This window comes from Trichechus manatus, unplaced genomic scaffold, assembly GCF_000243295.1.
Source record: "Trichechus manatus latirostris isolate Lorelei unplaced genomic scaffold, TriManLat1.0 scaffold00217, whole genome shotgun sequence".
NCBI classification, from domain to species: Eukaryota; Metazoa; Chordata; class Mammalia; order Sirenia; family Trichechidae; genus Trichechus; species Trichechus manatus.
The window spans coordinates 1,633,854-1,661,222 of record NW_004444153.1 but is presented as its reverse complement, the minus strand read 5'-3'; the positions used below and the strand labels follow the sequence as shown (position 1 = coordinate 1,661,222).

General features: G+C 36.3%; 1 protein-coding gene across 2 annotated transcripts in view; it reads left to right on the top strand.

Moving 5' to 3' along the window:
* The window catches only part of EDIL3 (EGF like repeats and discoidin domains 3), a 517,953-nt gene that overhangs the window by 367,186 nt on the left and 123,398 nt on the right, over nucleotides 1-27,369 (top strand). For both annotated transcript variants that reach the window (XM_004388844.1, XM_004388843.1), the window contains 3 exons: nucleotides 6,834-6,989; nucleotides 8,261-8,405; nucleotides 15,277-15,461. In XM_004388844.1, the coding sequence (XP_004388901.1) occupies nucleotides 6,834-6,989; nucleotides 8,261-8,405; nucleotides 15,277-15,461 (486 nt within the window). The remainder of the gene's footprint in view (nucleotides 1-6,833; nucleotides 6,990-8,260; nucleotides 8,406-15,276; nucleotides 15,462-27,369) is intronic.

The window sequence follows — 27,369 nt, the reverse complement described above, 5'->3', positions numbered from 1 at the left end:
ACTATGTCTCTTTGCTGTTGAACCTGTCTGTCAAAAGTTTATTTAAACAACTATATTTTTCACACCACTATCTTTAATTGGTGCTTATTATCTATTAGTCCCTGTCATATGTTTCAAAAACCCTTCTGTATCTTTATAGGCATATAATTTTTTTTTAACTTTAAAGTCTTAATCTGTTCTATTAGATTTTTTCTAGTATGAGTTCTGTCTTTTGTCTTTTGATCATAAAAAACAAAACAAAAACACAAAAAAACTGTTGCCATTGAGTCAACTACAAATCATGGCCAACTCATACGTGTCTAAGTAGAACTGCCCCACAGAGTTTTCAAGGCTGTGACATTTCAGAAGCAGAGTACCAGCCCTCTCTTCCAAGGCACCTCTGGTTGTGTTTAAACCACCAATGTTTTAGTTAGTGGTCAAGCACTTAACCGTTTGCACCACCCTGGGACTCCTCTTTTTATTATAAACCAAAAAAACCAAACCCATTGCCGTCGAGTCGATTCTGACTCATAGCGACCCTATAGGACAGAGTAGAACTGTCCCCTAAGATTTCCAAGGAGCACCTAGTGGACTCGAGCTGCAGACCTGTTGGTGAGCAGCTGTAGTTCTTAAACCAAACCCATTGCTGTTGAGTCGATTCTGACTCAGTGTAGGGCTTGTATTTATCAGAGAATTGGTTTTTAATATCTTGGCGAGTGGTGTACCTGGAGACATGAGTTACAGCCATATTCACCAAGATCTTTTCCTGGTGGATTGAGTTTCTACAGCAAGGGGGTATCTCACGACAAAGTTAAAATCTCTACTCAACTTTACACTCTCCTCTCCCTGCAAACAAATCTTCCCCAGACAGTGCTATTACCAGGGCTTCAATCCCTCGGTTTTGTCTCTGTAATCCATAGACTGGGGATGTGGAGTGCAGAAGGTGAAATACTCAGACTTCTTTGTGACAGTAGGCTTCCCATTTCAGCCTGGCCCCACAATTTCCCCACTGCCTCTCACTAGCAGGGGGCTGGAACCCAAACAGCAAAGTGAGAAAGAGAAATGACACATGTAGAAAGCTCTTCCCGAGCCTTCTCCCATCACTGGCCCTTGCAGTTCAACTCCACATTCTGCTGACACAGAAACATGCACAAGGATCTGCGAACATTCTATTACTCTGAGGGTTTCCTGTAGTTTCTTGTGTTAGAGCTTGATAAATCCTGCTCAGCATCTCTCTGTTCTGGAGCATCTTCAGTGCTAGTCCCAGGAGAGAGGGCCCCGAGTCCACGCTAATTGCTATCTTGTCAGAAACCCATTGATTTCCCCCATCCCCCCATGGTGAAGCCAATGGTTAGATTTGTGCGTGCACACACACACACACACACACACACACACACACACACACTTAAACATAGTCACCCTAAATGTCTTATTTGTACTAGCTTTGAAAGTTGTTTGAAAAGTTGTCTTCATGTTGTTATTATGATTATCAATTCTTACAAATACAGTTGTTGTCGTTAATTGCCATTGAGTTGATTCCCACTCATGGCCACCCCATGTATACCCCTCTCCAAATCTAAAGTCCCTAACGTTAAGTAGGAAGAGCAGAAAAGGAATCTTATTTTACATTAAAAAAAAAAAACTAAAATCCAAAATTTATTTACTGTTCTAAAAGTTTTTAGATAGCAGATGTTATGAAAATTTTCACATACGGACTATAATATAATCTTCACATGTACAAATTCTATTAAAACCCTTTTTATAGGGGAAAAAATTGAATTTCAGAAAGCTTAAACAAATTGTCCAAAATTATGTAGGTAGGAAGTGAAAAGAGCCAGGAATGAAACCCAAGTCAATTCTTTCTGCCTTCTGCCTAGTTTTAGCATAGATTCTAGCCATTCTAGATTCAGATTATGTTTCTTTATATTTATATCCATTCAGGAGACACCGTTTACTCAAATATCTTAGCATGCATATGTCTTTTTTAAGACTACACAGTGCACCTACTACCCAGCAGTACAATAATTTCTTTGATGCCAGATAAATATAAAATATACATTCCATTACGTATCCAAATATCTACCAAGTTCACAGAGAGTAATTTTGAATTTCTGCTGCACATGTTAAATTCCCAGTAGTCCTTTAATACAGTGTCAGAGATGGTTCCTATAAGCAGAGTATACCTAAGGTCATATTTTAGCCATTGTCATTTTTACAAAGAGATCACAAAATAACGCTGGAATGGGCTGAAAGGGGATTACTTGTAACCGGTGTTTGTGGTGATGTTTCTGAAATAATAAGATAGACTTCTTCCAAGGCTTAGTTTATTTCTTACAGCAATATAGATTCCTAGTCTTAATTTTAAGTATGATCATGATGATGAAATCGTAGCACATTTATATTTAATTCTTTATTATCTAAGTTTAATTGGTCTAGAGGCATGAGAGCTCAAAAGTCTAAAACCTAGGAGAGATTGTTAATAAACTCAGAATCTATATTCTGTAAATCAATTTTTGGTTTTTATTTAATGAAAATTGCAATGATTTTTATATTTAAAGCAGATACAACCCAAGTTTGGTCATTCTTTACTATTTGTAATTCCATTTTTCTAAATATATATTCAGAGCTTCTTAGAACAAGGTATAGTAATCTTTTAAAACATTATTTTTAATGATTTAGAAAGAAACATGGACTCAAATTTTATTTTTTTATTTGGTTATATTTCTAAAGTTTAAGCTTTAGAATATTAGTCTACGGTTCATCAGCCAAAACTCTAGCAGAGATAATTTGGCCATCTATAAGAGGTATAAACAAGATAATTGAAACAAGATAAAAGATAATTGAAAAGGGAATGTTCAACAATATCAAACGTGGAACTTGGCTTCCAAAATAGGAGGAAATGTTATTCAAAATACCCACTGGTTATGTTGTATATAATAGGAAGGTTTAAGCCATGAAGAGTCTCAAATTTGTAAAAAAGGAATGTCATACATAGACGCGGAAACAATATTGGTATTCTATAGCAATATGCTAATTTACCTAATATACTGAAATGAAGTGTCTTCTGGAAGTTGCTTATTCTGAATCTCACAGATAAATTCCAAGATCAAACTTTAGAGGACTAACTGAGATAAATATTAAGAGTAGTAAGTAAAATTTACCTTCCTTGGGGATATTATCATATTTCAGCCTTCAAACAGGAATGACTTAAAATGTAATTATGTCAATAATTATTTTGATGTTCGCGCTTTGAAATGAGAAAAGCAAAATTGAATATCTGAGTCAACTCAACATTGTTGGGGGAAAACGGGATCACGGACCCAGAATTAAAAACAAAAATGCTATTTATAAGATCTGCTTTGCATGAGAGAAAGGGAGCATCCTCACCAGTCAGAGGCTGGAGATTACCCTACTCCAGTTCTTTAACTCATCAGAATTCCAGACTTGCTTTACACAGGAGTAAAACGGAGAATTGCCTTGTGAGCAGCAGTTGGGGAGGGAATTTCATGACATTCAGAGAGCGAAGATGAGACCTTGGGAAACTCAGGAAGAAGGAGCAGGTAGACTTTGCTTCAAGGTAGTCAACTTCTAAAAGCCTATTTGAAAAAGATAATGACTACATAAAGGATTCAGAATAGCCCAGAACACATTTAAGATCTGTATATTCAGGGGAAGAAAACATTGTAGCCCTTTTAATGAAGCATATTGTTTGTTTAAGGTGGGTAAACTTTATGGATTGCTTTCATAGTTCTGATTTTTAACTTTTTGAATATGTGACATGAAATTTAATTGACTGTAGGGGACAGATTTCCTCATGACCACCATGTACCTTTTCAAATGTTATCTTTCAGAATCACACCAGAGAATGTTGTTGTTGTTGTTAGGTGCCATCGAGTCGGTTCCAACTCATAGCAACCCTATGTACAACAGAACAAAACACTGCCCAGTCCTGCGCCATTCTCACGATCATTGTTATACTTAAGCCCATTGTTGCAGCCATTGTGTCAGTCCATCTTGATGAGGGTCTTCCTCTTTTTTGCTGACCCTCTACTTTACCAAGCATGATGTCCTTCTCCAGGGACTGATCCCTCCTGACATGTCCAAAGTATGTGAAATGTAGTCTCGCCATCCTTGCTTCCAAGGAACATTCTGGTTGTACTTTTTCCAAGACAGATTTGTGCGTTCTTTTGGCAGTCCATGGTATATTCACTATTCTTCTCCAACACCACAATTCAAAGGTGTTAATTCTTCTTCAGTCTTCTTTATTCATCATCCAGCTTTCCCATGCATAGGAGGCGATTGAAAACACCATGGCTTGGGTCAGATGCACCTTAGTCTTCAAGGTGACATCTTCACTTTTCAACACTTTAAAAAGGGCTTTTGCAGCAGATTTGCCCAATGCAATGTGTCTTTTGATTTCTTGACTGCTGCTTCCATGGGTGTTGATTGTGGATCCAAGTAAAATGAAATCCTTGACAACTTCAGTTTTTTCTCTGTTTATTATGATGTTGCCTATTGGTCCAGCTGTGAGGATTTTTGTTTTCTTTATGTTGAGGTATAAGCCATACTGAAGGCTGTGGTCTTTGATCTTCATCAGTAAGTGCTTCAAGTCCTCTTCACTTTCAGCAAGCAAGATTGATTGTTAATGAGTCTTACTCCAATCCTGATGCCCCATTCTTCTTCATGCAGTCCAGCTTCTTGGATTATTTGCTCCGCATACAGATTGAATAGGTATGGTGAAAGGATACAACCCTGACACACACCTTTCCTGACTTTAAACCACGTAGTATCACCTTGTTCTATTTGAATGACTGCCTCTTGATCTATGTTTAGGTTCCCCGTCAGCAAAATTAAGTGTTCTGGAATTCCTATTCTTCGCAATGTTACCCATAATTTGTTATGATCCACACAGTCGAATGCCTTTGCATAGTCAATAAAACGCAAGTAAACATCTTTCTGGTATTCTCTGCTCTCAGCCAGCATCCATCTGACATCAGCAATGATATCCCTGGTTCCGCTTCTTCTTCTGAATCTGCCTTGAATTTCTTGCAGTGCCCTGTAGATATACTGCTGCAGCCATTTTTGAATGATCTTCAGCAAAATTTTATTTGCATGTGATATTAATGATATTTTTCAATAATTTCCACATTTGATGGGATCACCTTTCTTGGGAATAAGCATAAATATAGATCGCTTCCAGTCGGTTGACCAGGTAGCTGTCTTCTAAATTTCTTGGCATAGACGAGTGAGTATTTCCAGCACTGCATCCATTTGTTGAAACATCTCAGTTGGTATTCTGTCAATCCCTGGAGACTTGTTTTTCGCCAATGCCTTCAGTGCAGCTTGGACTTCTTCCTTCAGTACTATTGGTCCCGTACATATGATACTTCCTGAAGTGGTTTTATGTCAACCAATTCTTTTTGGTATAGTTACTCTGTGTAATCCTTTCATCTTCTTGTGATGCTTCCTGGGTCGTTTAATATTTTCCCCATAGAATGCTTCAATATTGCAACTCGAGGCTTGAATTTTTTCTTCAGTTCTTTCCGCTTGAGAAATGCAGAACGTGTTCTTCCCTTTTGATTTTCCATCTCCAGGTCTTTGCATGTGTCATTTTAATAATGATACTGTTTGATAATACCCTACTTAATTTAAATTTAAAATAACCTGTGTGATTTTGAAGGTTTTCGGTTTTTCTCTGGAAAATATTCTCTGAATTATTGACTTGATATTATAGTACAAGGCATGCTAGATGTTTCTGATTTGTATTTTTGGAGGGGGGAATTTTATATCATTTTGTCAAGAATATTGAAATGGTTCCTTTCTACTGACTTTAAGATTTTATAAACATAAAGCCATTTTAAAGTGAATGGAGCAGTGTTTAATGTTTACCAAATATGAGAAATATTTTTCTTACCTCATGGAGTTTAGTTTAAACATTATATAGTAAATATCAACGGGAGAATTCTGTTTAAATAAAAGAAAAATATTAAATTTTTTAGAGGACTATTACTCTTGTGGCAACCTGTTAAAGGATGATTTGGAATGCAGAGAAAATAAAATTCATTGCCATGCTTATAGCGACCTTATAGGACAGAGCAGAACTGCCTCAGGGTTTCCAAGGCTGTAAATCTTTATGGAAGCGGACTGCCACATCTTTCTTCCGTGGAGCAACCAGTTGGTAATGCTCCATATATTAAAATGGAGAAAAGCAATTATGTGGTGAAGAACCTGTGGTTGCCTCATGATCTGTGTGTATTCACAGAACCTGTAATGGAGACAGTAGAAAGGACAAAAAATTGAAGATATCCTGTTTTGTTTTTGTTTTTGTTTTTGTCATCATCGTCATTGTTGTTCCCTTTACCTTTTCTCATTCTAGTATTAAAAGATCTCAGTGAGACTTTCATGTTTACTGTCAATAGAAAGTTTTAAAGCCTAATTCAGTTGCTTGAGACACATTAACTGTCATGTTGCCATTAGCATTTCATAGTAGTGACACTGAGGTTCTTTGGACAAGATCCTATTTCCATTTTTCAGTTTACTAAGTCATACTTCTTTACCATAACTAACCAAATGTTTTCTATAACTGCTTATATTTTAGGGGCACATTGCACATGTCAAAGCTTATTTACTTAGAAAAATGTAAACCATTTTAAAAAGAGATTTTGAAGCTAAAGCTAATATATACCCATTTTTTTAAATATTTCTCTAAAAATCTGAGCAAAATTATTAGCTTTTTGTATTATTTCTTAAAAACTACACTAATAAATAAAAACATTCCACTCCTAAAATAGGTATTGTCAATTTTGTTACCCTTGAGCATTGTGGTTATCATTGATTCTGCTTTGTCTCCTCAGATAAATTTACAAAGAAAGATGCGTGTTACTGGTGTGATTACCCAAGGAGCCAAGAGGATTGGAAGCCCAGAATATATAAAATCATACAAAATCGCCTATAGTAATGATGGGAAGACTTGGATAATGTACAAAGTGAAAGGCACCAATGAAGACATGGTAAGGTTGACTTAACCTACTTAATTTAAATGGAAAATCCCACTGTTAATCATCTGTTATCAAATGACCACTGTGTTTTCAGCAGAAGACTTGTGTTGTGGGAAATAAATTTGTGGTGCTTTTTTTTTTTTTTTAATTGGGCAAATGGGATAAAGGAGGTAAGAAATTCTTCTGGGTTGTAGACTTACAAGAGCTGCCGTTCATGATTTTCTGAGATTTTAACTGGTAGTTCTATAAAAACTTTGTCACAAGGTAGCATGGTCCTGTGTATGACAATTTTTGTTTTAACAATAGTCAGCTTTCAATTTTATTTCATTGTTTTGACAGATTAGCACTAATTCTAGTCAACAACTTATCAAAACTAATACCTTAAGCAAAAATAGCACTAAGTTATAGAGAAGATGTACTTGATATCTTTATATGATTTCTTATATAAAAAAAAGTTATTAGTAAGAAGAATAAAATATTTTAGAGGAAGTGGATGTACCATTAATGTCTCCTTTGACTCTTCATACAATATTCCAAATTCTTCAATAATTCTTGCTCAGAAACTTTACTTAAATACATCAGGACTACAGATCATCTTATTTAAAACTGAGCCTTTATACTTCACTCTAATAAATTTTAAGATGTATTTTTAAAGTTATCTTATTAAATAAATTTAAATAAAGTTTTCTGGTTACCAGGTTATACCAGATTATAAAATGTAAAAAATGAGGTTTAAAGAAATTTAAAATGACACATATTAGCACTTTATTTTTAGAAATAAGCAATTTTTCACTAAATATGTAGACGAGTCTGTTATCTAATGACTGGCTGGTAAGACAAGAAATCTTGATGTGTCAGACCATAGCATTTGAAAGACTGAATGTTCAGGAAGATTTGTTCCTACCAAAAAAACTATAAATATTAAGTAGTAAAATGAATAGACAAACCCAGGTTAAGTTAAAGAATTTAAGGTGCCCATGTCTCAAAGAAAAGGAGAGAAGCACTCCACTGTCTCTGAAGGCCTTGCCTTAAAATAGAAAACCCAGTTATAGCACAGTATAGATTATACCATAGGCCATAGTGTTTTATAGCTTTAAGATTTTATCTATGGGTTTTCTGTTCACTGCTGATGGCAAAGTGCTTCCTAAATGCTTCAGACCTCCATATTATTTAATCTAATCCTTGAAGAATTAAGTTGGGTGAGGCATAGGGTTAGTATATGAAATAGGTAAAGAAACTGCTGCAGTTAATACTTTTAAATTCCATATTATCTCCTTACACAGGTTTTCCGTGGAAATGTTGATAACAACACCCCCTATGCTAACTCTTTTACGCCACCCATAAAAGCTCAGTATGTAAGACTCCATCCCCAAGTCTGTCGAAGGCACTGCACTTTAAGAATGGAACTTCTTGGCTGTGAGCTATCAGGTGAGTCGCACTTCTATACCCTATTTAAAGAAAACAAACAAACAAAAAAACACATTTGTTTATAGTCTGCTGCTAAAATGCAAATTTTCAACACTCATAGATATTCATTTCTGCTACAGAATGTCCAGGCCATGGTTCAATGAGAAACACTGTGTGTTGCATGTGAGATAAACTATTTCTGTAACATGCTGCAGAAGAGAATTAAGTAGGAGCAATGTGTTTTTTGAGGTGCTGAGTGGTCAACAAAAGCATAACAAATTCTCACTGGAAACTCTTGTAAAATTTAAATGTGTTTTATTGTGTTTGGTAGTAACTCTGAATTATATTTTGTGGCAAAGTTTCAGTAGAAACAGGAATCTGCCTGGCCTCATAACGTGCAATTAAGTTTAGGCTACATGGCATAGAAAAGTAAGCTTTATTTTTGTCTGTCTACCATAAGAACTTGGCTTTTTTCGGTAAGGTTTTGTGAAACATGTAAATTTATCATTTCTCCCAAGGAAACAATACTTCAGTCGCAAGATTGTTTCTATCAATTCATTCTTGGATCTTCCTTAGCTAGAGACCTGCTTATTGTACAAACAGCGGTTATCCATCTCAAGGATAATATATCAAAGGACTTGGAGTTAAAGAATTCTTGTCCTCCAGGAGCAACAGTACTAGCTATAAGGATGAAGACTTAATGTGTTGTTCTCACAATGGTCCCCTTTCAATATAACTTGATTGTGAACTAAATAGAAAGTCTTGTCTAGGCATTTTACTGTGTTGTATTGTTGGCAGTTGTTCTTATATTTCTGGCATCAAAATTTATAAACTGTCTTTTCCCTAGTGGCCTGAAATTATTTGGTTCAAACAATATGAAAAAGAAAAAAAGCAACACCTCCTTTTTAGCATATCCTCAAAGCATGAAAAATTCTTTGTCAAACTTTCCACAAATACCATTTAGTTAAAAATAGAAGTACCCATCTCTGCAAAGAGACAACTATGCACTTTTTATTAAATTCTAGAGATTGCTTATAGGTTAAAGTGCAAACTTTGTATCTCTCTCCCTTCTTAGATTTATCTTTAACACCAAGAATGATTTTTAAGCATATAAAAATTGCAGTTAAGAAAACAACTTTTTTTTAATTATGCCCGTTACACTTAAAGGAACTACAGTGATTTGATGAAATGAATGAACTTATTTTAAGAATCACATGTTCATATTATTCATTGGTATCTTTTAAGAAGCAACCAACATACGATTTTAGTGCTATTAATTACCCTAACTGAGATGTTTTCTCTATTTTGGTAATTCAAACTGGCTTATTGACCAGCAGTAAATCTCAGCAGAATTATTGCTGTACAGTGTTTGTATTACATGTCACTATATCACCGGAGCCAGTGTCATCCCTAAGCCATTCATCATAAAGCAATCAAGAGGAAGCCACAATATGGTGAGGTCTGCTATAAGCTCTATGGTTTTTAGTTGGTTACCATTACCTTCCCCAATTTTTCAGCCTTTTGATTCATGGGGGTCAGTCATTTATACATGGCATAGTTACACTCCTATGGTGTGAATATATTTTACTGGCAAGTTTGACAAGAGGTTACACTTGACATTTTACAGATTTTCTTTTCTCAGAAAGAAGTAGTACCCTATCTCCCAACCCCACAAATTGAATTTGAACTTCCAAGTAGAGAGTAGTATCTCTTGCTAGATGTTATAAAACCTGTGGTACTTCACTATAGAAATAGTCAATTTCATTGTTAAAACTTCATTTTGTTCGGGTGCTATCCACACTAGTAAAAGTTAATTATTTTTTATGTATGAAATCATATGGATGAGAAGGGAAATCTGTGGCATTAGGTACAATGTCAGAGAGGTTAGTTATAACACTTAGAAATAAACAGTAATATAACATACCAAACTATTTCCCAGAATCCAGTGCAGCTCTGTAAAGCCCAGAGCTACCTTATTGTACTCAATAAACTGTTATAAAATCTCTCAGCCTGCCTAGAAGATCAGTGGTTAATCTTTTCCCAGACACTTAAAAAGAAAATCTCCTAAAATCTCCAAAAGAGATACAATTTAAGATGTTTAGAATGACATAGATCATGCCCATAATTAGAGGAGGCGTATACTCCCATTCATTCTTTCAGCAAATAATTATTCAGTATCTTCTCTAGACTAAATACTGGACAACAGATTGGTTATGAAATGGATTCTATGACTAAGCAAAAAAAGTCAAAGTAAAGGCATTCTTTTTCTAGACAGTACTTCAAATATTATATCATAAAAGGAGAAACGCAACAACTTTCCCTTTCCCTTGTATCTTTTCCTCAAAACAAGCAGTTTTACAAAGATGGAGGAGGGAGGGTATTGAATAACAAGTCAGACATCTGTAATGCAGACAATGCTCATTACCGTATAAACCAAAAATAAAAAAATAAAAACAAAAACACCTGTTGCCATGCCAGGACAGAGTAGAACTTCCCCATAGGGTTTCCAAGGAGCAGCTGATGGATTCAAACTGCCAACCTTTTTTTTAAATTGTGCTTTAAGTGAAAATTTACAGTTCAAGTTAGTTTCTCATACAAAAATTTATACACATACACACATTGTTATGTGACCTTAGTTGCTCTCCCTATACTGTGACAGCACGTTCCTTCTTTCTACCCCAGATTTCCCGTGTCCATTCAACCAGCTTCTGTCCCTTTTTGCCTTCTTATCTTGCCTCTGGACAGAAGCTGCCCGTTTAGTCTAATCTATCTACTTGAGCTAAGAAGCCCTCTCTTCACGAGTATCATTTTATGTCTTATAGTCCAGTCTAGTCTTTGTCTGAAGAGTTTTGTTTCGGGAATGGTTTCAGTACTGGGCTGAGAGTTCGGGGACCTTGCCTTCCAGGGTCCCTCCAGTCTCAGTCAGACCATTAAGTCTGATCTTTTTACTAGAATCTGAGTACTACACCCCACTTTTCTCCTGCTCCGTCAGGGACTCCCTGTTGTGTTCCTGTCAGGACGGTCATTGTGGTAGCTGGGCACCATCTAGTTCTTCTGGTCTCAGGCTTAAATGGAGTCTCTGGTTTACGTGGCCCTTTTTGTCACTTGGGCTAATATTTTCATTGTGTCTTTGGTGTTCTTCATTCTCCTTTGCTCCAGGTGGGTTGGGACCAATTGATGCATGTTAGATGGCCACTTGTTAGCTTTTAAGACCCCAGACGCCACTCACCAAAATGTGATGCAGAACATTTTCTTAATAAACTTTGTTATGCCAATTGACCTAGATGTCACCTGAAACCATAGTCCCCAGACCCCTGCCCCTGCTGCACTGTCCCTCAAAGTGTTTGTATTCAGGAAACTTCTTAGCTTTTGGTTTAGTCCAGTTGCACTGACTTCCCCTGTATTGTGTGTTGTCTTTCCCTTCACCTAAGATAGTTCTTGTCTACTATCTAGTTAGTGAATACCCCTCTCCCTCCCTCACCACCCTTGTAACCATCAAAGAATGTTTTCTTCTGTATTTAAACCTTTTTTTGAGTTCTTATAATAGTTGTCTCATACAATATTTGTCCTTTTGCCACTGACTTATTTCACTCAGCATACTGCCTTCCAGATTCATCCGTGTTATGAGATGTTTCACAGATTCATCGCCGTTCTTTATCATTGCATAGTATTCCATTGTGTGAATATACCATAATTTGTTTACCCATTCATCCATTGATGGGCACCTGGTTGTTTCCATCTTTTTGCTGTTGTGAACAGTGCTGCAATGAACATGGGTGTGCGTATATCTATTCATGTGCCAGCTCTTATTTCTCTAGGATATATTCCAAGGAGTGGGATAGCTGGATCATATGGTACTTCTATTTCTAGCTGTTTAAGGAAGCACCAAATTAATTTCCAAAGTGGTTGTACCATTTTACATTCCTACCAGCAGTGTGTAAGTGTTCTGGTCTCTCCACAACCTCTCCAACATTTATTATTTGGTGTTTTTTGGATTAATGCTAAGTTGGGGTGAGATGATATCTCATGGTAGTTTTGATTTGCGTTCCTCCAGTGGCTAATGCTCGTGAGCATTTCCTCATGTATGTTAGTCACCTGAATGTCTTCTTTGGTGAGGTGCCTGTTCATATCCTTTGCCCATTTTTTTAATTGGATTATTTATCTTTTTGTTGTTGAGGTTTTGCAGTATCTTGTAGATTTTAGAGATTAGACACTGATCAGATTTGTCATCGCCAAAATTTTTTTCCCAGCCTGTAGGTTGTCTTTTTAGTCTTTTGGTGAAGTCTTTTGATGAGCATAAGTGTTTGATTTTCAGGAGCTCCCATTTATCTAGTTTCTCTTCTGGTGTTTGTGCATTGTTAGTAATGTTTTATAATCTGTTTATGCCATGTGTTAAGGCTCCTAGCATTGTCCCTGTTTTTTCTTCCATGATCTTTATCATTTTCGATTTTATATTTAGGTCTTTGATCCATTTTGAGTTAGTTTTTCTGCATCGTGTGAGGTATGGGTTTTGTTTCATTTTTTGCAGATGAATATCCAGTTATGCCAGCACCGTTTGGTAAACAGACAGTCTTTTCCCCAGTTAATGGACTTTGGGCCTTTGTCAGATATCAGCTGCTCATAGGTAGATGAATTTATGTCTGGATTCTCAATTCTGTTCCATTGGTCTATGTATCTGTTGTTGTACCACTACCAGGCTGTTTTGACTACCATGGCGGTATAATAGGTTCTAAAATCAGGAAGTGTGAGGCCTCCCACTTTGTCGAACTGCTGACCTTTTGATTTGCAGCAGTGGCTCTTAACCGCTGCACCACCAGGCCTCCATTACCATGTAACTGCCTGAAAATAATAGTATGCCATTAAGACTGTTAGAACTTCTAGAATCCTTGAAATCTGTTATGATGTTTTGGTCACCCAGAATGTCTATTTAAGTTTTATGGCTGTCTTTATCATAGAGCTTAAAGTATAGATTTCCTACCTCTGAAACCTGAAAACATTGTGCTAAGACATAAAATTGGCTAACCCTCCATGACTTTTTTTTGTAATGTTTGCATAGGAAAGGCATTTCCTGGAAAGTGGAGGTGAAGGCAAACATGTAGGAGCCTGAGGAAGGAAGAAGTGATCTAGTGATCTATCTATTGACCAGGATGAAAAAAAAAATACTTATCATTGAGTCAGTTTCAACTCATGGCCACCTCATGTGTGTCAAAATAGAACTGTGTAGGGTTTTCAATGATATTTTTTTAGAAGTAGATCACCAGGACTTTCTTCCAAGGTGCCTGTGTGTGGACTCTAACCTTCAAAGTTTCTGTTAGCAGCCAAGCACTTAACCAGCATTTAACCATTTTCAACACTTAGGGACTCCTTTTGACCAGGTCATAGAGCAATAACTTATAGTCAAGAATTATTTATCACTGAAGAGTTCTAAACCACCTCTCCTAGAGCCTAGACTTAAAATGGCAGAATTTTAGAAAGTCTACCCAGTCATAGGATGTTCTTGATTACTCTGTGATATGTTGGCACTTAATACTGCTGCGAGTTAGAACAAGCTTCAGGGAAATTATAAAAATAGTAAAACTTACTGAATGCTAGCTATGTGCCAATATTGTTTCTAGATATTTTTACAATTGTGAACTAATTTGATAGAACACTTCTATGAGGTAGTTTCTATTATTATTACCATTTTACAGATGTGAAAACTGAGGCGTAACGTGGTTAAATAAACGGGTTCAAGGCCACACAGCTAGTAAGTGGGGGACTAGTAGAGTACAAGGAGAAGTCATGGGTTAGAGAAGTCTCCTCTTTTATTCTTTGATGATCAAACTTACTTTGTTTATTTCCTGGCCAAAATATAACAGTTTCACATACTGAAGTCTCAACCACTGACCAGTAAGATAATAATGTCATCCTTCCTATCACAGCCTTTGTGAATGGCATTTTGTACCAATTGAATTCAAAATTTGGAAGTAGTATGTGTATATGTATGTGTGTACACGCAGACACACACACAAACACACACAAATACACACACACACACACACACACGACTTTTTAAGGACTAGCAAACCCATATTTTGCACCTTATCAAACCTGAAAAGAAATGTGGTAGATTTAAGAATCTCCCAAAAATATCCAAACATTAGAGATTATTGAGTGTGATTTAAATAAAAGATAGATATTATATAAAGTTTGTCCGATAATGGTTTTAACTAGTATTAGCTTATTTTCTTCTGTTATCTTACCTATTAGTTTAAATTCTACACTTGCACAATACCTGCACTTGACATCCACTGAGGAAGTAGTACTTTCCTGCTTTCCAGAGGAAGCCATGTTGGTGCTATAGGGATCAGTGATCAAGATTAACAGACATTTCTTCAGAAACAAAATGCTGTCCAGTTTAGAGTGTAACAGTGGAGCAGCTTGTGACAATGACATGTACTAAGATAATTTTCATTTCCAAAATTATGGAGACAAATACAAGAAAACCAAATATACTTTGTGAGAAAATGTCTCATTTTAAAAACTACTGTGAAACTGTTAAAAGCCAGGGAACAGTCACGAGGCTACCAGTAATATGAGACAGGAGAGCATTTCAGTATTGTTTTCATTTTGCAAAATCGTCTATCACAGAAAAGTAGTTTGAATTGTCTGTCTTGTGTTCAATTTTTCCAAAATATATTCCGACAAAATAGCCTGAAGTGGCTATCTTGTTTTTCGATTTTGTTCCAGATTTATTTCTGATTATAGTTTTTTTCTATGAATTTAGATGCTTTCTCTTTGGGGGAGTGAATAGCATTATGCTTAATCTTCTCTTGCCGATACAAAATAAACGCAGAAAACTTCCAGGGTGATAAATTATTTTTCTCATGGAGCTCTTCTCATTTTCTTTCAGGCTGTTCTGAGCCTCTGGGGATGAAATCAGGACATATACAAGACTATCAGATTACTGCCTCCAGCATCTTCAGGACTCTCAATATGGACATGTTCACTTGGGAACCAAGGAAAGCTCGGCTGGACAAGCAAGGCAAAGTGAATGCCTGGACTTCCGGACACAATGACCAGTCACAATGGTTACAGGTAATATTTTAAAAAACTGTGTCGCCATCCATCATCCCTCTTCCTCGGGAAATTACCTATTGGTTAGGTAACTATCAGAGTCATTACCTTCATACAGATTTAAATGCATTTTCCCCTTTGGCTTAGCTAAGTTGATAAAACATAGAAATTCCTTATGAATCCGTGTCCAGATGGTAATTTTACTCCGATGTTGATTTTTAGATGCTTCTGTCAGGTTGATGCATCAGATGACACTATGTATGTGTCAATTTGATCGATTATGACACAATTTGCGTTTTAACTCTCCTCTATTGCAATGGCTTGTGTCAATATTGGTTTTGAAAATGTCACAGGAGGACTCCAAGCAGCATTGCAATCAAACCACCGACCTGCAGATTGTTCACAAAGAATCATAATTCATGACTTATTAGCTCTTTACCTGTGGTTGCTATGAGCTGGAATTGACTCGACGGCATTGGGTACCTGTGGTTGCTAAGCAATGTAGCAATTTGATTATTTTCTCATAACACAGCTTGGTTGTAGAAGGAAAGCTTAGATACTGCAGTCTAGTTAGCACTTGCAAATGAAGTGAGGTCACAGTCAGTGCTTTTTAGAACAGTCTTGTTGAAATGTACTTATTTGTGGAGTGCTTTTGAAGTATGCACAAATTTGTTAATGTCTTCTGTGGCAAAGAAAAGTAGTACAGCTTAATTCCATAATGAGGTCACTGTATTTGAAATATATGAGTTCTTCTCTCACTGATTTTTATACCATATACATGAGTTTCAAAACTATGATAATTCATTGCATTTCTCGAAATCATGAAAACAATTAAAATAGCAAATTTTAATGTGTCAGACCAGATTTGTCACATCTGAAACTAGTATCACCAAGTCACTTGAAATTTCCAATAGTCCCTTCTCAGTCCTTTTTCTATTTGGCCTTACTTTTCCTTATTTTAATACATAGAAATTGTTACTTTTTTCATTACTTTCCTATCATATTCTATCTGTATCCTCATTGATCTGGAGTTTTATTGTGCTCTTTCATTTGTTACCCCACATTATGGGTAATTATGTATGTCTTTCCCCTATTAACTGTTCTATGAGCTTCTTGAAAATAGAGAGTATATGTTATTTTTTATATCCTCTCAGCACTCAGCATGATGTCTTTCTCTTGTAGATAGCCGGGTTTACAAAATTCAATCATTCATTTTGCAATAATCATTGAGTGCTATGAAGCACCATATAACATGATAAATAGCAATGCCACATGAGTGAACAGTACACCATTCATGTTTTTATGACATTACCTCCTTCTTAAGCCATTCCTTTTATTGGCTTCCATTACAGCATACTCTTGTTTTCCTCCTACCTCCTGGCTAATCCTTCTCCGTATCTTCTGTGCCATCCTCCCTCTGTTATTGTCCTGTTAACCACTACCTCCCTTTCTTTAACCAGCTCTGCATGGTCATATTAACTGATTTAGCAAGTATTGGTGACTTCAATTACTAAACAATGATCCAGCTACTCTAAAATCATTTCACCACAAATATGCAGTCTCTTACTCCCTTGTTTAAAATTCTTTGATGACTTCCTAGCAACCTCAGAATAAAGTCCATACTCCTTAATATATCCTAAAAGTCTTTCCATGATGTGGTCCCATTTTATCTTGTACCACATTTTTCTAATTTTGCTTTGGTTGCGGAAACCAAACACGATTTCTCACTTGTTCCTTTATAACTGTCCTCTTCCTAGAGGAAAAGCATGGAAAGAATGCCTCTGCCCACAGAATCACTGGCCTTCATTTAGTTAAATCTTTCAACTACAGGTTGGATGTGCCTTCTGCTGGTAGGAGTCCCTGGGTGGTGCAAATGGTTATCTCCCTGGGCTGCTAGTCAAAGTTTGTCAGGTTGAGTTGACACAGAGGTACCTTGGGAGAAAAGCCTATCAAGCTACTTCAAAAAATCAGCTGTTAAAAACCCGTTGGAATACAGTTCTATGCTGATACACATGGACTCACCATGAGTCAGAGTCAGCTCAACAGCAACTAGTTTTCTTCTGGGAAGTGTTTGCTGTCAGCTTCATCCCACCTCAGCCCTGGCTTATGTTCTCTCCTATATGCTTCTATGTCCTCTGTAATTGCTTCACTGGAGCATTATCTCACTGTATTGGAAACTGTGTTTTCATGCTACATTGTTTGCTTCATTAGGTCTGGAAACACGTGTGTCTCATTGACTATTGTATCCCCAGTGCCTTGCTAACTATCTGTTACAATACCTGGTACATGGTAGGCATTCAATAAAAATTTGTTGAATGAATGAATAATGAATTATTAGGTCAGAGTATATTTCAAGTTATTTATTTGGGCCTGTGCAGCATATAATTTTGATACCCAAGTTAAGAGGCAAACTGCTACATGCCCCCAAAGTTTTTAAACAACATTTGAAAGAGAAATTTGAAGCCTAATATCAAAGAGCTGGCCTTTTTGATAGAGGAACTCAATTTTCATAATACATATCCTTCATGAAGTTTTCAAGTTGTTGATTTGAAGATAATCTCTCTTCTACTCATTAGACTTTTCAATGTCAAAGTTAAACCTGTTCTTTATTGCTATGATAGTTTTTAAATTGTAAGTATTCCAATCATATTTCCCATTACCTGCAGCTAATATTTTGGGAGTCAAATACCATGTTCTGCTGCTATTCATAAGGTTTTTACTGGCCAGTTTTTTTAGAAATAGGTCACCAGGTCCTTTTTCCTGGTGTGTATTAGTCTGGAAGCTTCACTGAAGCCTGTCCACCATGGGTGACACTGTTGGTATGTGAAATATCAGGGCATAGCTTCCAGCATCACAACAACACACAAGCCCCACAGTATGACAAACTGACAGACTAGTGGTAGACAGCACCTAAGAAAAACAACAATGCCACGTGGAATAAGACAAAATATTTTACAGCCCCTAAGTAACTCAGACAGACTGGTAGACTATAGAAATATTTACATAAAAGGACCGCCAGTGGCAAATTTATTTAGAAAGATTAAAAAAGTAATATTTTTACATGAATGAGGGTGTAATATCCACTGCAAACCTCCAACCATCACTTCGTTGAAGATGGCTTTTCAACTACCTTCTTAAAGTCACTTTCATACTCAAATTGAATCATTCTATTAATGACAGATTTTCTGTCAATTCAATGACCAGTTCTTCCAGTATATGTCTATTTTTTGTTGTGTCAAAATATATTTAGAAACTCCAAAGGAAAGAAAATTGACATTTTTCTTTTTATTTGCTTTTTATTTTCTGATATCACACAAGAAAATGCTCCGGAATTGTTACTATTTTTAGTGTTTTCATTTCAAGAAAATAAAATCTGTTCAACTATACATTGTTATGTTTGCATTTTCCTTGAAAATAAGTTTGACATCCTTACAAATAGCAATGGGATAGAATACTTCTGTTTTTGAGTTGTCCATACAGAGGTCAATTTTTATTTTTAGGTGAGGCTTCTGAATTTTTTAATTTTAGCTATATTTTTAATTGAAATACATGAATTCTGAGCAATAGCTTTTCAGAACTGAAGAAAAAATTTAAGCCTTGAGTTGCAATGCTGAAAAATTCTACAGAGAAAATATTAAAGGACACAGGAAGCATCAACAGAACATGGAAGGAATAGAGAGTCACTGTACCAAAAAGAATTGGTCAACATTCAGCCATTTCAGGAAGTAGCACATGATCAATAACTGAGGGAACTGAAGAAAGAGGTCCAAGCTACACTGAAGGCATTGGTGAAAAACAAGTCCCCAGGAATTGGCAGAATACCAACTGAGATGTTTCAACAAACAGATGCAGCACTAGAAGCACTCACTCCTCTATGCCAAAAAATTTGGAAGACAGCTACCTGACCAACTGACTGGAAGAGATCCATATTTGTATCCATTCCAAAGAGAGGAGATCAACAGAATATGGAAATTATTAAACAATTTCATTAATATCACACACAAGTAAAATTTTGCTAAAGATCATTCAAAAGCAGTTGCAGCAGTACATCCACAGAGAACTGCGAGAAATTCAAGACAGATTCAGAAGAGGACTTGGAACCAGGGATATCATTGTTGATGTCAGATGGATCATGGTTGAAAGCAGAGAATACTGGAAAGATGTTTACCTGTGTTTTACTGATTATGCAAAGGCATTTGACTGTGTGGATCATAACAAATTATGGATAACATTGTGAAGAATGGGAATTCCAGAACACTTAATTGTGCTCACAAGGAACCTGTACTTAGACCAAGAGGCAGTCATTCGAACAGAACAAGGGGATACTGCTTGGTTTAAAGTGAGGAAAGATGTGCATCATGGTTGTATGATTTCACCATACTTATTCAGTCTGTAAACTGAGCAAATAATCTGAGAGGCTCGCCTGTATGAAGAAGAATGGGTGATTAGGATTGGAGGAAGACTCATTAACAACCTTCGATATGTAGATGACACAACCTTGCTTGATGAAAGTAAAGAGGACTTGCAGCACTTATTGATGAAGATCAAAGACCACAGCCTTCAGTGTGGATTACACCTCAACATAAAGAAAACAAAAATCCTCACAGATGCACCAATAAGCAACATCATGCAAAACGAGGAAAATATTGAAGTTGTCAAGGACTTCATTTTATTTAGATCCACAGTCAATGCCCATGGAAGCAGCAGTTAAGAAATCAAACAGTGTATTTTGCCTTGCGCAGTTCTACTGCAAAGGATATCATTAAAGTGTTAAAAAGCAAAGATGTCACCTTGAAGACTAAGGTCTAAGGTGTAACTGACCTAAGTCATGGTGTTTTCAATTGCCTCATATGCATGCAAAAGCTGAACAATGATTAAGGAAGACCAAAGAAGTCTTGATGCCTTTGAATTATGGTGTTGGTGAATAATATTGACTATACTGTGGACTGCCAGAATAAAGAACAAATCTGTCTTGGAAGAAGTACAACCAGAATGCTCATTAGAAGCAAGGATGGTGAGATTTTGTCTCACATACTTTGGGCATGTTATCAGGAGGGACCAGTTCCTGGAGAAGGACATCATGCTTGGTAAAATAGAGGGTAAGTGAAAAAGAGGAAGATCCTCAACGAGATGGACTGACACAGTGCCTACAACAATGGGCTCAAACATAGCAATGATTGTGAGGATGGCACAGGACCAAGCTAGTCTTTCCCTCTGTTGTACATAGGGTCATTATGAGGACATCTAACAACAACAACAAGCTCTTCAGAGGAGAAATTCTGTCTGTCATTTTTCCCTTCCTTCATTATCTCTTGCCTATTAATTTTTTTAAAATTTATTTTATATACCAACTCTACATATAACCCTCTAATAAAAAGAGTTTTATTCCAGTTTAATTTTTTTTTAATAAAACAATGTCATGTAACATTTGGAATTAAAATTCTTACAAATCAAACCAAGAAAACCACCTATATGTCTAATTGTGATATTTTAGGATTTCTTATGTATTCTTTTGGAGCCCTGGTGACACAGTGGTTAAGAGCTACGGCTATTATACAAAAGGTCGGCAGTTGAAATCCACTAGCTGCTCCTTGGAAACCCTATGGGGCAGTTCTACTCTGTCCTATAGAGTTGGAATCGACTTGGTGGCAACCTGTTTTGGATGTATTCTTTTAAGGATTCTTATGCATTCAAATATTACTCCTCTTATTACTCTAATGTTTCTTCCAATCTCTTTTATAAGATCAAAATTTCTAAAGTGTCTCAAGCAAAATTCTTGTGTTATTTTTTGTAAGTGATTGTACGTAACTGATAGCTTCCTAGAACTTCTGTGAATCATGCAATCACCATGCTACTCCTATATGAACATCACAAAAATGTGATAGCTCCCAAGAAGCCTTAAATAAGAGACATTTCTCAGACCTCTGAAAGAATGTTATTGTCTTTACTGTAATGCGTATGTTCTCCAAAACTTTAAAATTTAACTAAATTTTAAGCAACAAGCCCTCACGAATGTGTTTTCCAGAAGCCTAAAAAGGTTAAATAGCACTTTCTGACTTTCAGAATATCTTCTCTATACCCGAAAAACCAAAACCAAACCTGTAACTGTCCAGTGGATTCTGACTCGTAGCAACCAATGTTGAAATATCCTAAACCAATAATTTCAGACTCATAGTTGGACATTCTTGGCATATGGCTGGACTGGATTTTAATCCCAGTTTTAAAAAATAAAATGGCATTTAGTTCACTGAGATTTTTTTAAGATCAGGTAATTATTTTCTGTGGTTATCATCTAAACAAAGGAGCCAGAAATTGTGTTGGATTTTAAGGTGGAATAAATAAGATGAATGGCAGAACAGAGAAAGTACACAATTGTTGCTGTTGTTAGGTGCTGTCAAGTCAATTCCAACTCATAGCTACCCTATGTACAACAGAGGGGAAAACTGCTCCTTCCTGCACCATCTTCTTAATCATTGCTATATTTGATCCATATTGTTGCAGCCACTGTGTCAGTCTGTCTCACTGAGGGCCTTCCTCTTTATTACTTACCCTCTATTTTACCAAGCATACTGTTGTTCTGTAGGGACTGCCTCCTCCTGATAACAAGTCCAAAGTACGTACATGAGACAAAGTCTCGCCACCCGTGCTTCTAAGAAGCATTCTGGCTGTTCTTCTTTCAAGACAGTTTTGTTCGTTCTTCTGGTAGTCCATGGTATATTCAATATTCTTTGTCAACACCATAATTCAAAGGCGTTAATTCTTCTTCCATCTTCCTTATTCATTGTCTGGCTTTCCGTGCATATGAGGTGCTTGAAAATATCATGGTTTGAGTCAGTTGTACCTTAGTCCTCAAGGTGACGTATTTGCTTTTTAACACTTTGAAGAGGTCTTTTGGAAGCAGATTTGCCCAATGCAATAGGCTGTTTGATTTCTTAACTGCTGCCTCCATGGTCATTGATTGTGGATCCAAGTAAAATGAAATCTTTGACAGCTTCAGTATTTTCTCTGTTAATCATGATGATGTTTATTGGTCCAGTTGTAAGGTTTTTTTTTCTCTTTATCTTGAAGTATGTAGTCTTTGATCTTCATCAGTAGGTGCCTCAAGACCTCATCTCTTTCAGCAAGCAAGGTTGTGTCGTCTGCATATCGCAGATTATTAATTAATGGGCAATTTCCTTCTTTCTCTTTTTGATGGTCTGTATGATCTTGGAAGGGCATAATCTCACACCACCAATTATAGTCAAGAATGAGAATATGCAAATATATCTTCCTTCAAAAGCAAATTTCCAATAAAACTATGAAATATAAAGTATTATTAGATTTGTTACAGATTGTAAATAGTATTGATAGATTACATAAATCTGCAATGGCAAAAAAATTGGAATGTTTTTGTCTAGGTGGCATCAGATTTTTCAGATGCTTTGATTTGTTGTTGTCAGGTAAGGTCGAGTCAGTTCTGACTCAAAGCAACACTATGCACAGCAGAACAAAACACTGCACAACAGAACAAAACACTGCCCAGTCGAGCACCATACTCACAATCATTGCTGTATTAGAGCCCATTGTTGCAGCCTCTGTGTCAATCCATCTCGTTGAGGGTCTTCCTCTTTTTCACTGACTCTGTACTTTACCAAGCATGAGATCCTTCTCCAGCAATTGGTTCCTCCTGTTAACATGTCCAAAGCACGTGAAACGAAGTCTTGCCATCCTCACTTCTAAGGAGCGTTCTGGCTGTACTTCTTCCAAGACAGATTTGTTTGTTCATCTGGCAGTCCATGGTGTGGTGTATTCAGTATTCTTCAACACCATAATTCAAAGGCATCAGTTCTTCTTCAGTTTTCCTTATTCATTGTCAGACTTTTGCATGCATATAAGACAATTGAAAATACCAGGGCTCAGGTCAGGTGCACCCTAATTCTCAAAGTGGTATCTTTGCTCTTTTTGCAATAGAATTGCCCAGTACATCGTCTGATTTACTGACTGCTGCTTCTCATGGGCATTGATTGTGGATCCAAGTAAAATGAAATCGTTGACAACTTCAACATTTTCTCCATTTATCATGATGTGACTTATTGGTTCAGTTGTGAGGATTTTTGTTTTCTTTATGTTGAGGTATAATCCATACTGAAGGCTGTAATCTTTGATCTTCAGCAGTAAGTGTTTCAAGTCCACTTCACTTTCAGCAAGCAAAATTGTGTTATCTGCATATAGCAGGTTGTTAATTATTCTTCCTCCATTCCTAATACTTTGCTCTTATCACAGAGTCCGGCTTCTCAGATTATTTGCTCAACACACAGATTGAGTAAGTATGATGAAAGAACACAACCCTGAGGCATACCTTTTCTGATTTTAAACCCCACAGTGTCCCCTTGTTCTGTTCGAACGACTGCCTCTTGGTGTATGTACAGGTTCAGGATGAGCATAGTAAAGTGCTCTGGATTCTCCTTCTTCACAGTGTTATCCAGAATTTGTTATGATCCACACAGTGGAATGCCTTTGCTTAGTCAATAAAACACAGGTAAACATCTTTCTGGTATTCTGTACTTTCAGCCAAGATCCATCTGACGTCAGTAATGATATCCCTCATTCCATGTCCTCTTCTGAATCCATCTTGAATTTCTGGTGGTTCCCTGTGAATGTACCACTGCAACTGTTTTTTAATTACCTTCAGCAAAATTTTACTTGTTTGTGATATTAATGATATTGTTCAATAATTTCCACATTCTACTGGATCACCTTTCTTTGGAATGGGCACAGATATGGATCTCTTCTAGTGAGTTGGCCAGGTAGCTGTCTTCCAAATTTCTTGGCATAGACAAGTGGTACTTCCAGCTTTTCATCAGTTTGTTGATGCATCTCAATTGGTACTTTGTTTCTGGAGACTTGTTTTTCGCCAGTGTATTCAGTGCAGCTTAGACTTCTTCCTTCAATACCGTTGGTTCTTGATCATATGCTGCTTCCTGAAATGATTTAACCTTGACCAGTTCCTTTTGGTACAGTGACTCTGTATATTCCTTCCATCTTCTTTTGATGCTTCCTGCATCATTCAATATTTTACCCGTAGAAGCCTTCAGTATTTCAACTTGAATTATGGCTTGAATTTTTCTTCAGTTCTTTCTGCTTGAGAGATACCAAACATGTTCTTCCCTTTTGGATTTCTAACTTCAGGTCTTTGCACGTTTCTTTATAATACTTCCCTTTGTCTTCTCCAGCCACCCTTTGAAATTCTTCAGTTCATCTCTCTTACTTCATAATATCTTCCATTTACTTTAGCTACTATATGTTCAAAAGCAAGTTTCAGAGTCTTTTGACATCCATTTTGTTTTGTTTTTCTTTACTGTCTTTTTAATGACTTTTTGCTTTCTTCATGTATGATGTCCTTGATGTCATCTCACAACTCGTCTGGTCTTTGGTTATTAGTGTTCAATGCATCAAACATATTCTTGAGATGATCTCTAAATTCAGGTGGGATATATTCATTGTCATACTTTGGCTCTCGGGAACTTGTTTTAATTTTGTTCAGCTTCAACTTGACCTGACCTTGCATATCAGGTCATTGATGATCTGTTCTGCAGTCAGCCCCTGGTTTTGTTCTGACTTATGATATTGAGTCTCTCCATTGTTTCTTTCTACAAATGTAGTCAATTTGATTTCTCTGTATTCCATCCGGTGAGGACCACATGTATAGTAGCCATTTATATTGTTGAAAAAAGTATGTATAATGAATAAGTCATTGGTCGTGTAAAATTCTATCCTGTGATCTCCATAGTCAATTCTATCACCAAGGCTGTGTTTTCCAAATACAGATTCTTCTTGTTTCTAACTTTCTAATCACCATTAATTATCAATGCATCTTGATTGCATGTTTGATCAATTTCAGACTGCAGAAGTTGGTAAAGATCTTCAATTTCTTCATCTTTGGCATTAGTGTTTGGTTAGTATGTTTGAATAATAGTCTATTAACTGGTCTTCCTTGTAGGCATATGGATATTATCCTATCACTGATGGCACTGTATTCACAATAGATCTTGGAGTGTTCTTTTTGATGATGGATATGATGATGTCATTCCTCTTCAATTTGCCTTTCCTGACATAGTAGACGATATGATTGTCCAATTCAAAATGGCCAATACTAGTCCATTTCAGCTCACTGGTGTGTATGATATTGATCTTTATACTTTCCATTTCATTTTTTGATGACTTCCAATTTTCCCACATTCATACTTTGTTCATTCCATGTCCCAATTATTAATGGATGTTTGCAACTGTTTCCTCTCATTTTGAGTTCTGCTACATCAGCAAGTGAATGTCCTGAAAGCTTTAGTCCATCCACATGATTAAGGTCGACTCTACTTCGAGGAGGCAGCACTTCCCGAGTTGTATTTTGAGTGCCTTCCAACCTGAGGGGCTCATCTTCTGGCACTGTATCAGACCATGTTCCACTGCTATTCATAAGGTTTTCACTGGTCATTTTCTTTAGAAGTACTTTGCCATGTTGTTCTTCCTAATTTGTCTTGGTCTGGAATCTCTGCTGAAATCTGTCCACCATAGGTAATGCTGCTTGTATTTGAAATTCCGGTGGCATAGCTTTCAGCATCACAGCAACACACCACAATATGACAAAGTGATAGACAAGTGGTGGATGCTTGATCTAAGGTAGTAAAAATAAATATTAATAACAAAGTGAGCATTATGTCATTTGGCATTTCACTAAAATCGTTTTCTTACTAGAATGTTTTATATGTTTTTATTTTCATTATTACTGGCTTTTCAACAAATTAGGTAAATTCTCTTTTTAGTTATGCTCCAATTAGATAAATTTATTGGGATTCAGTATAATTAAATTGAATAATATGTGCAATTGATGTACATATTATTGTACATAAATAAAAATTAAGATATTTAATGGCATTCTATCAGGAGAATTACTGATGATAATCTTATAGATAGTGAAGAAACATACTGATTAATTTTGGTATAGGGAATAGAACTAAACAATGATAACTCTAAGAATTAATTTCAATTGATTTAAAAACTTTTCTTTTTTTGAAATAACACATCATAAATTCTCTTATGTTGAATTCACTGTAATGTATCCATCACTTTATTAGTGTTGAATATAGAAAATGGATAATTCATTCTTTATAACTGAACCTGCTAAAAAAATTATTCAGATTTCGTAAGGGAGAATATAATATAAATGACAACAGAAAGGGAGGGAGCCCTAGTGGCACAGTGGTTAAAGCACTCAGCTGCTAACTGAAAGATCAGTAGTTTGAACCCATTAGCTGCTCCGAAGGAGAAAGATGTGGCAGTCTGCATCTGTAAAGATTTACAGCCTCAGAAAACTGATGGGGTAGTTCTACTCTGCCTTATAGGGTCACTGTAAGTCGGAATCGACTTGAAGGCAGTGGGTAGAAGTAGTAATAACAGAAAGGAAAATGTTACAATGACACCTAGGAAATGACCTTTTGATCTATTTCATGAGACGTTTGCTAATTTAACTTAGTCTGCATGGTATTTCAACCAAATTAGAATTAATAGAGTTGTTCAATTTTACATTTTAGTGTTGACCTTTGTCAAAACTGCATCTAACCCTACACAGCTTTATTTCAGCACTAATTTTGTAGAATTGTGTAAGAAAGCAAATGAGTTCATGCTTTCAAATTAAATAAGCCTTATTTAATTTAATTCATTTTAGATCGTTAAAAAGGGAGTATTCTAGACATAAAATCCCTAACTTGTCTAAAGTCCTCTACTTCGCTTGTCCTGTGGAAAATTTATTTGCAAGAGAGCTGAAGGGAAGATTTTTGAGGATCAAGTGACCTCTAGATTCCTGGGAAACATTTGGCATTATGAAGGAATGTTTGAATTTACAACTGACCATGTAACATTTCATGTATAGTAAATAGAAGCCTGCACAGGTTTA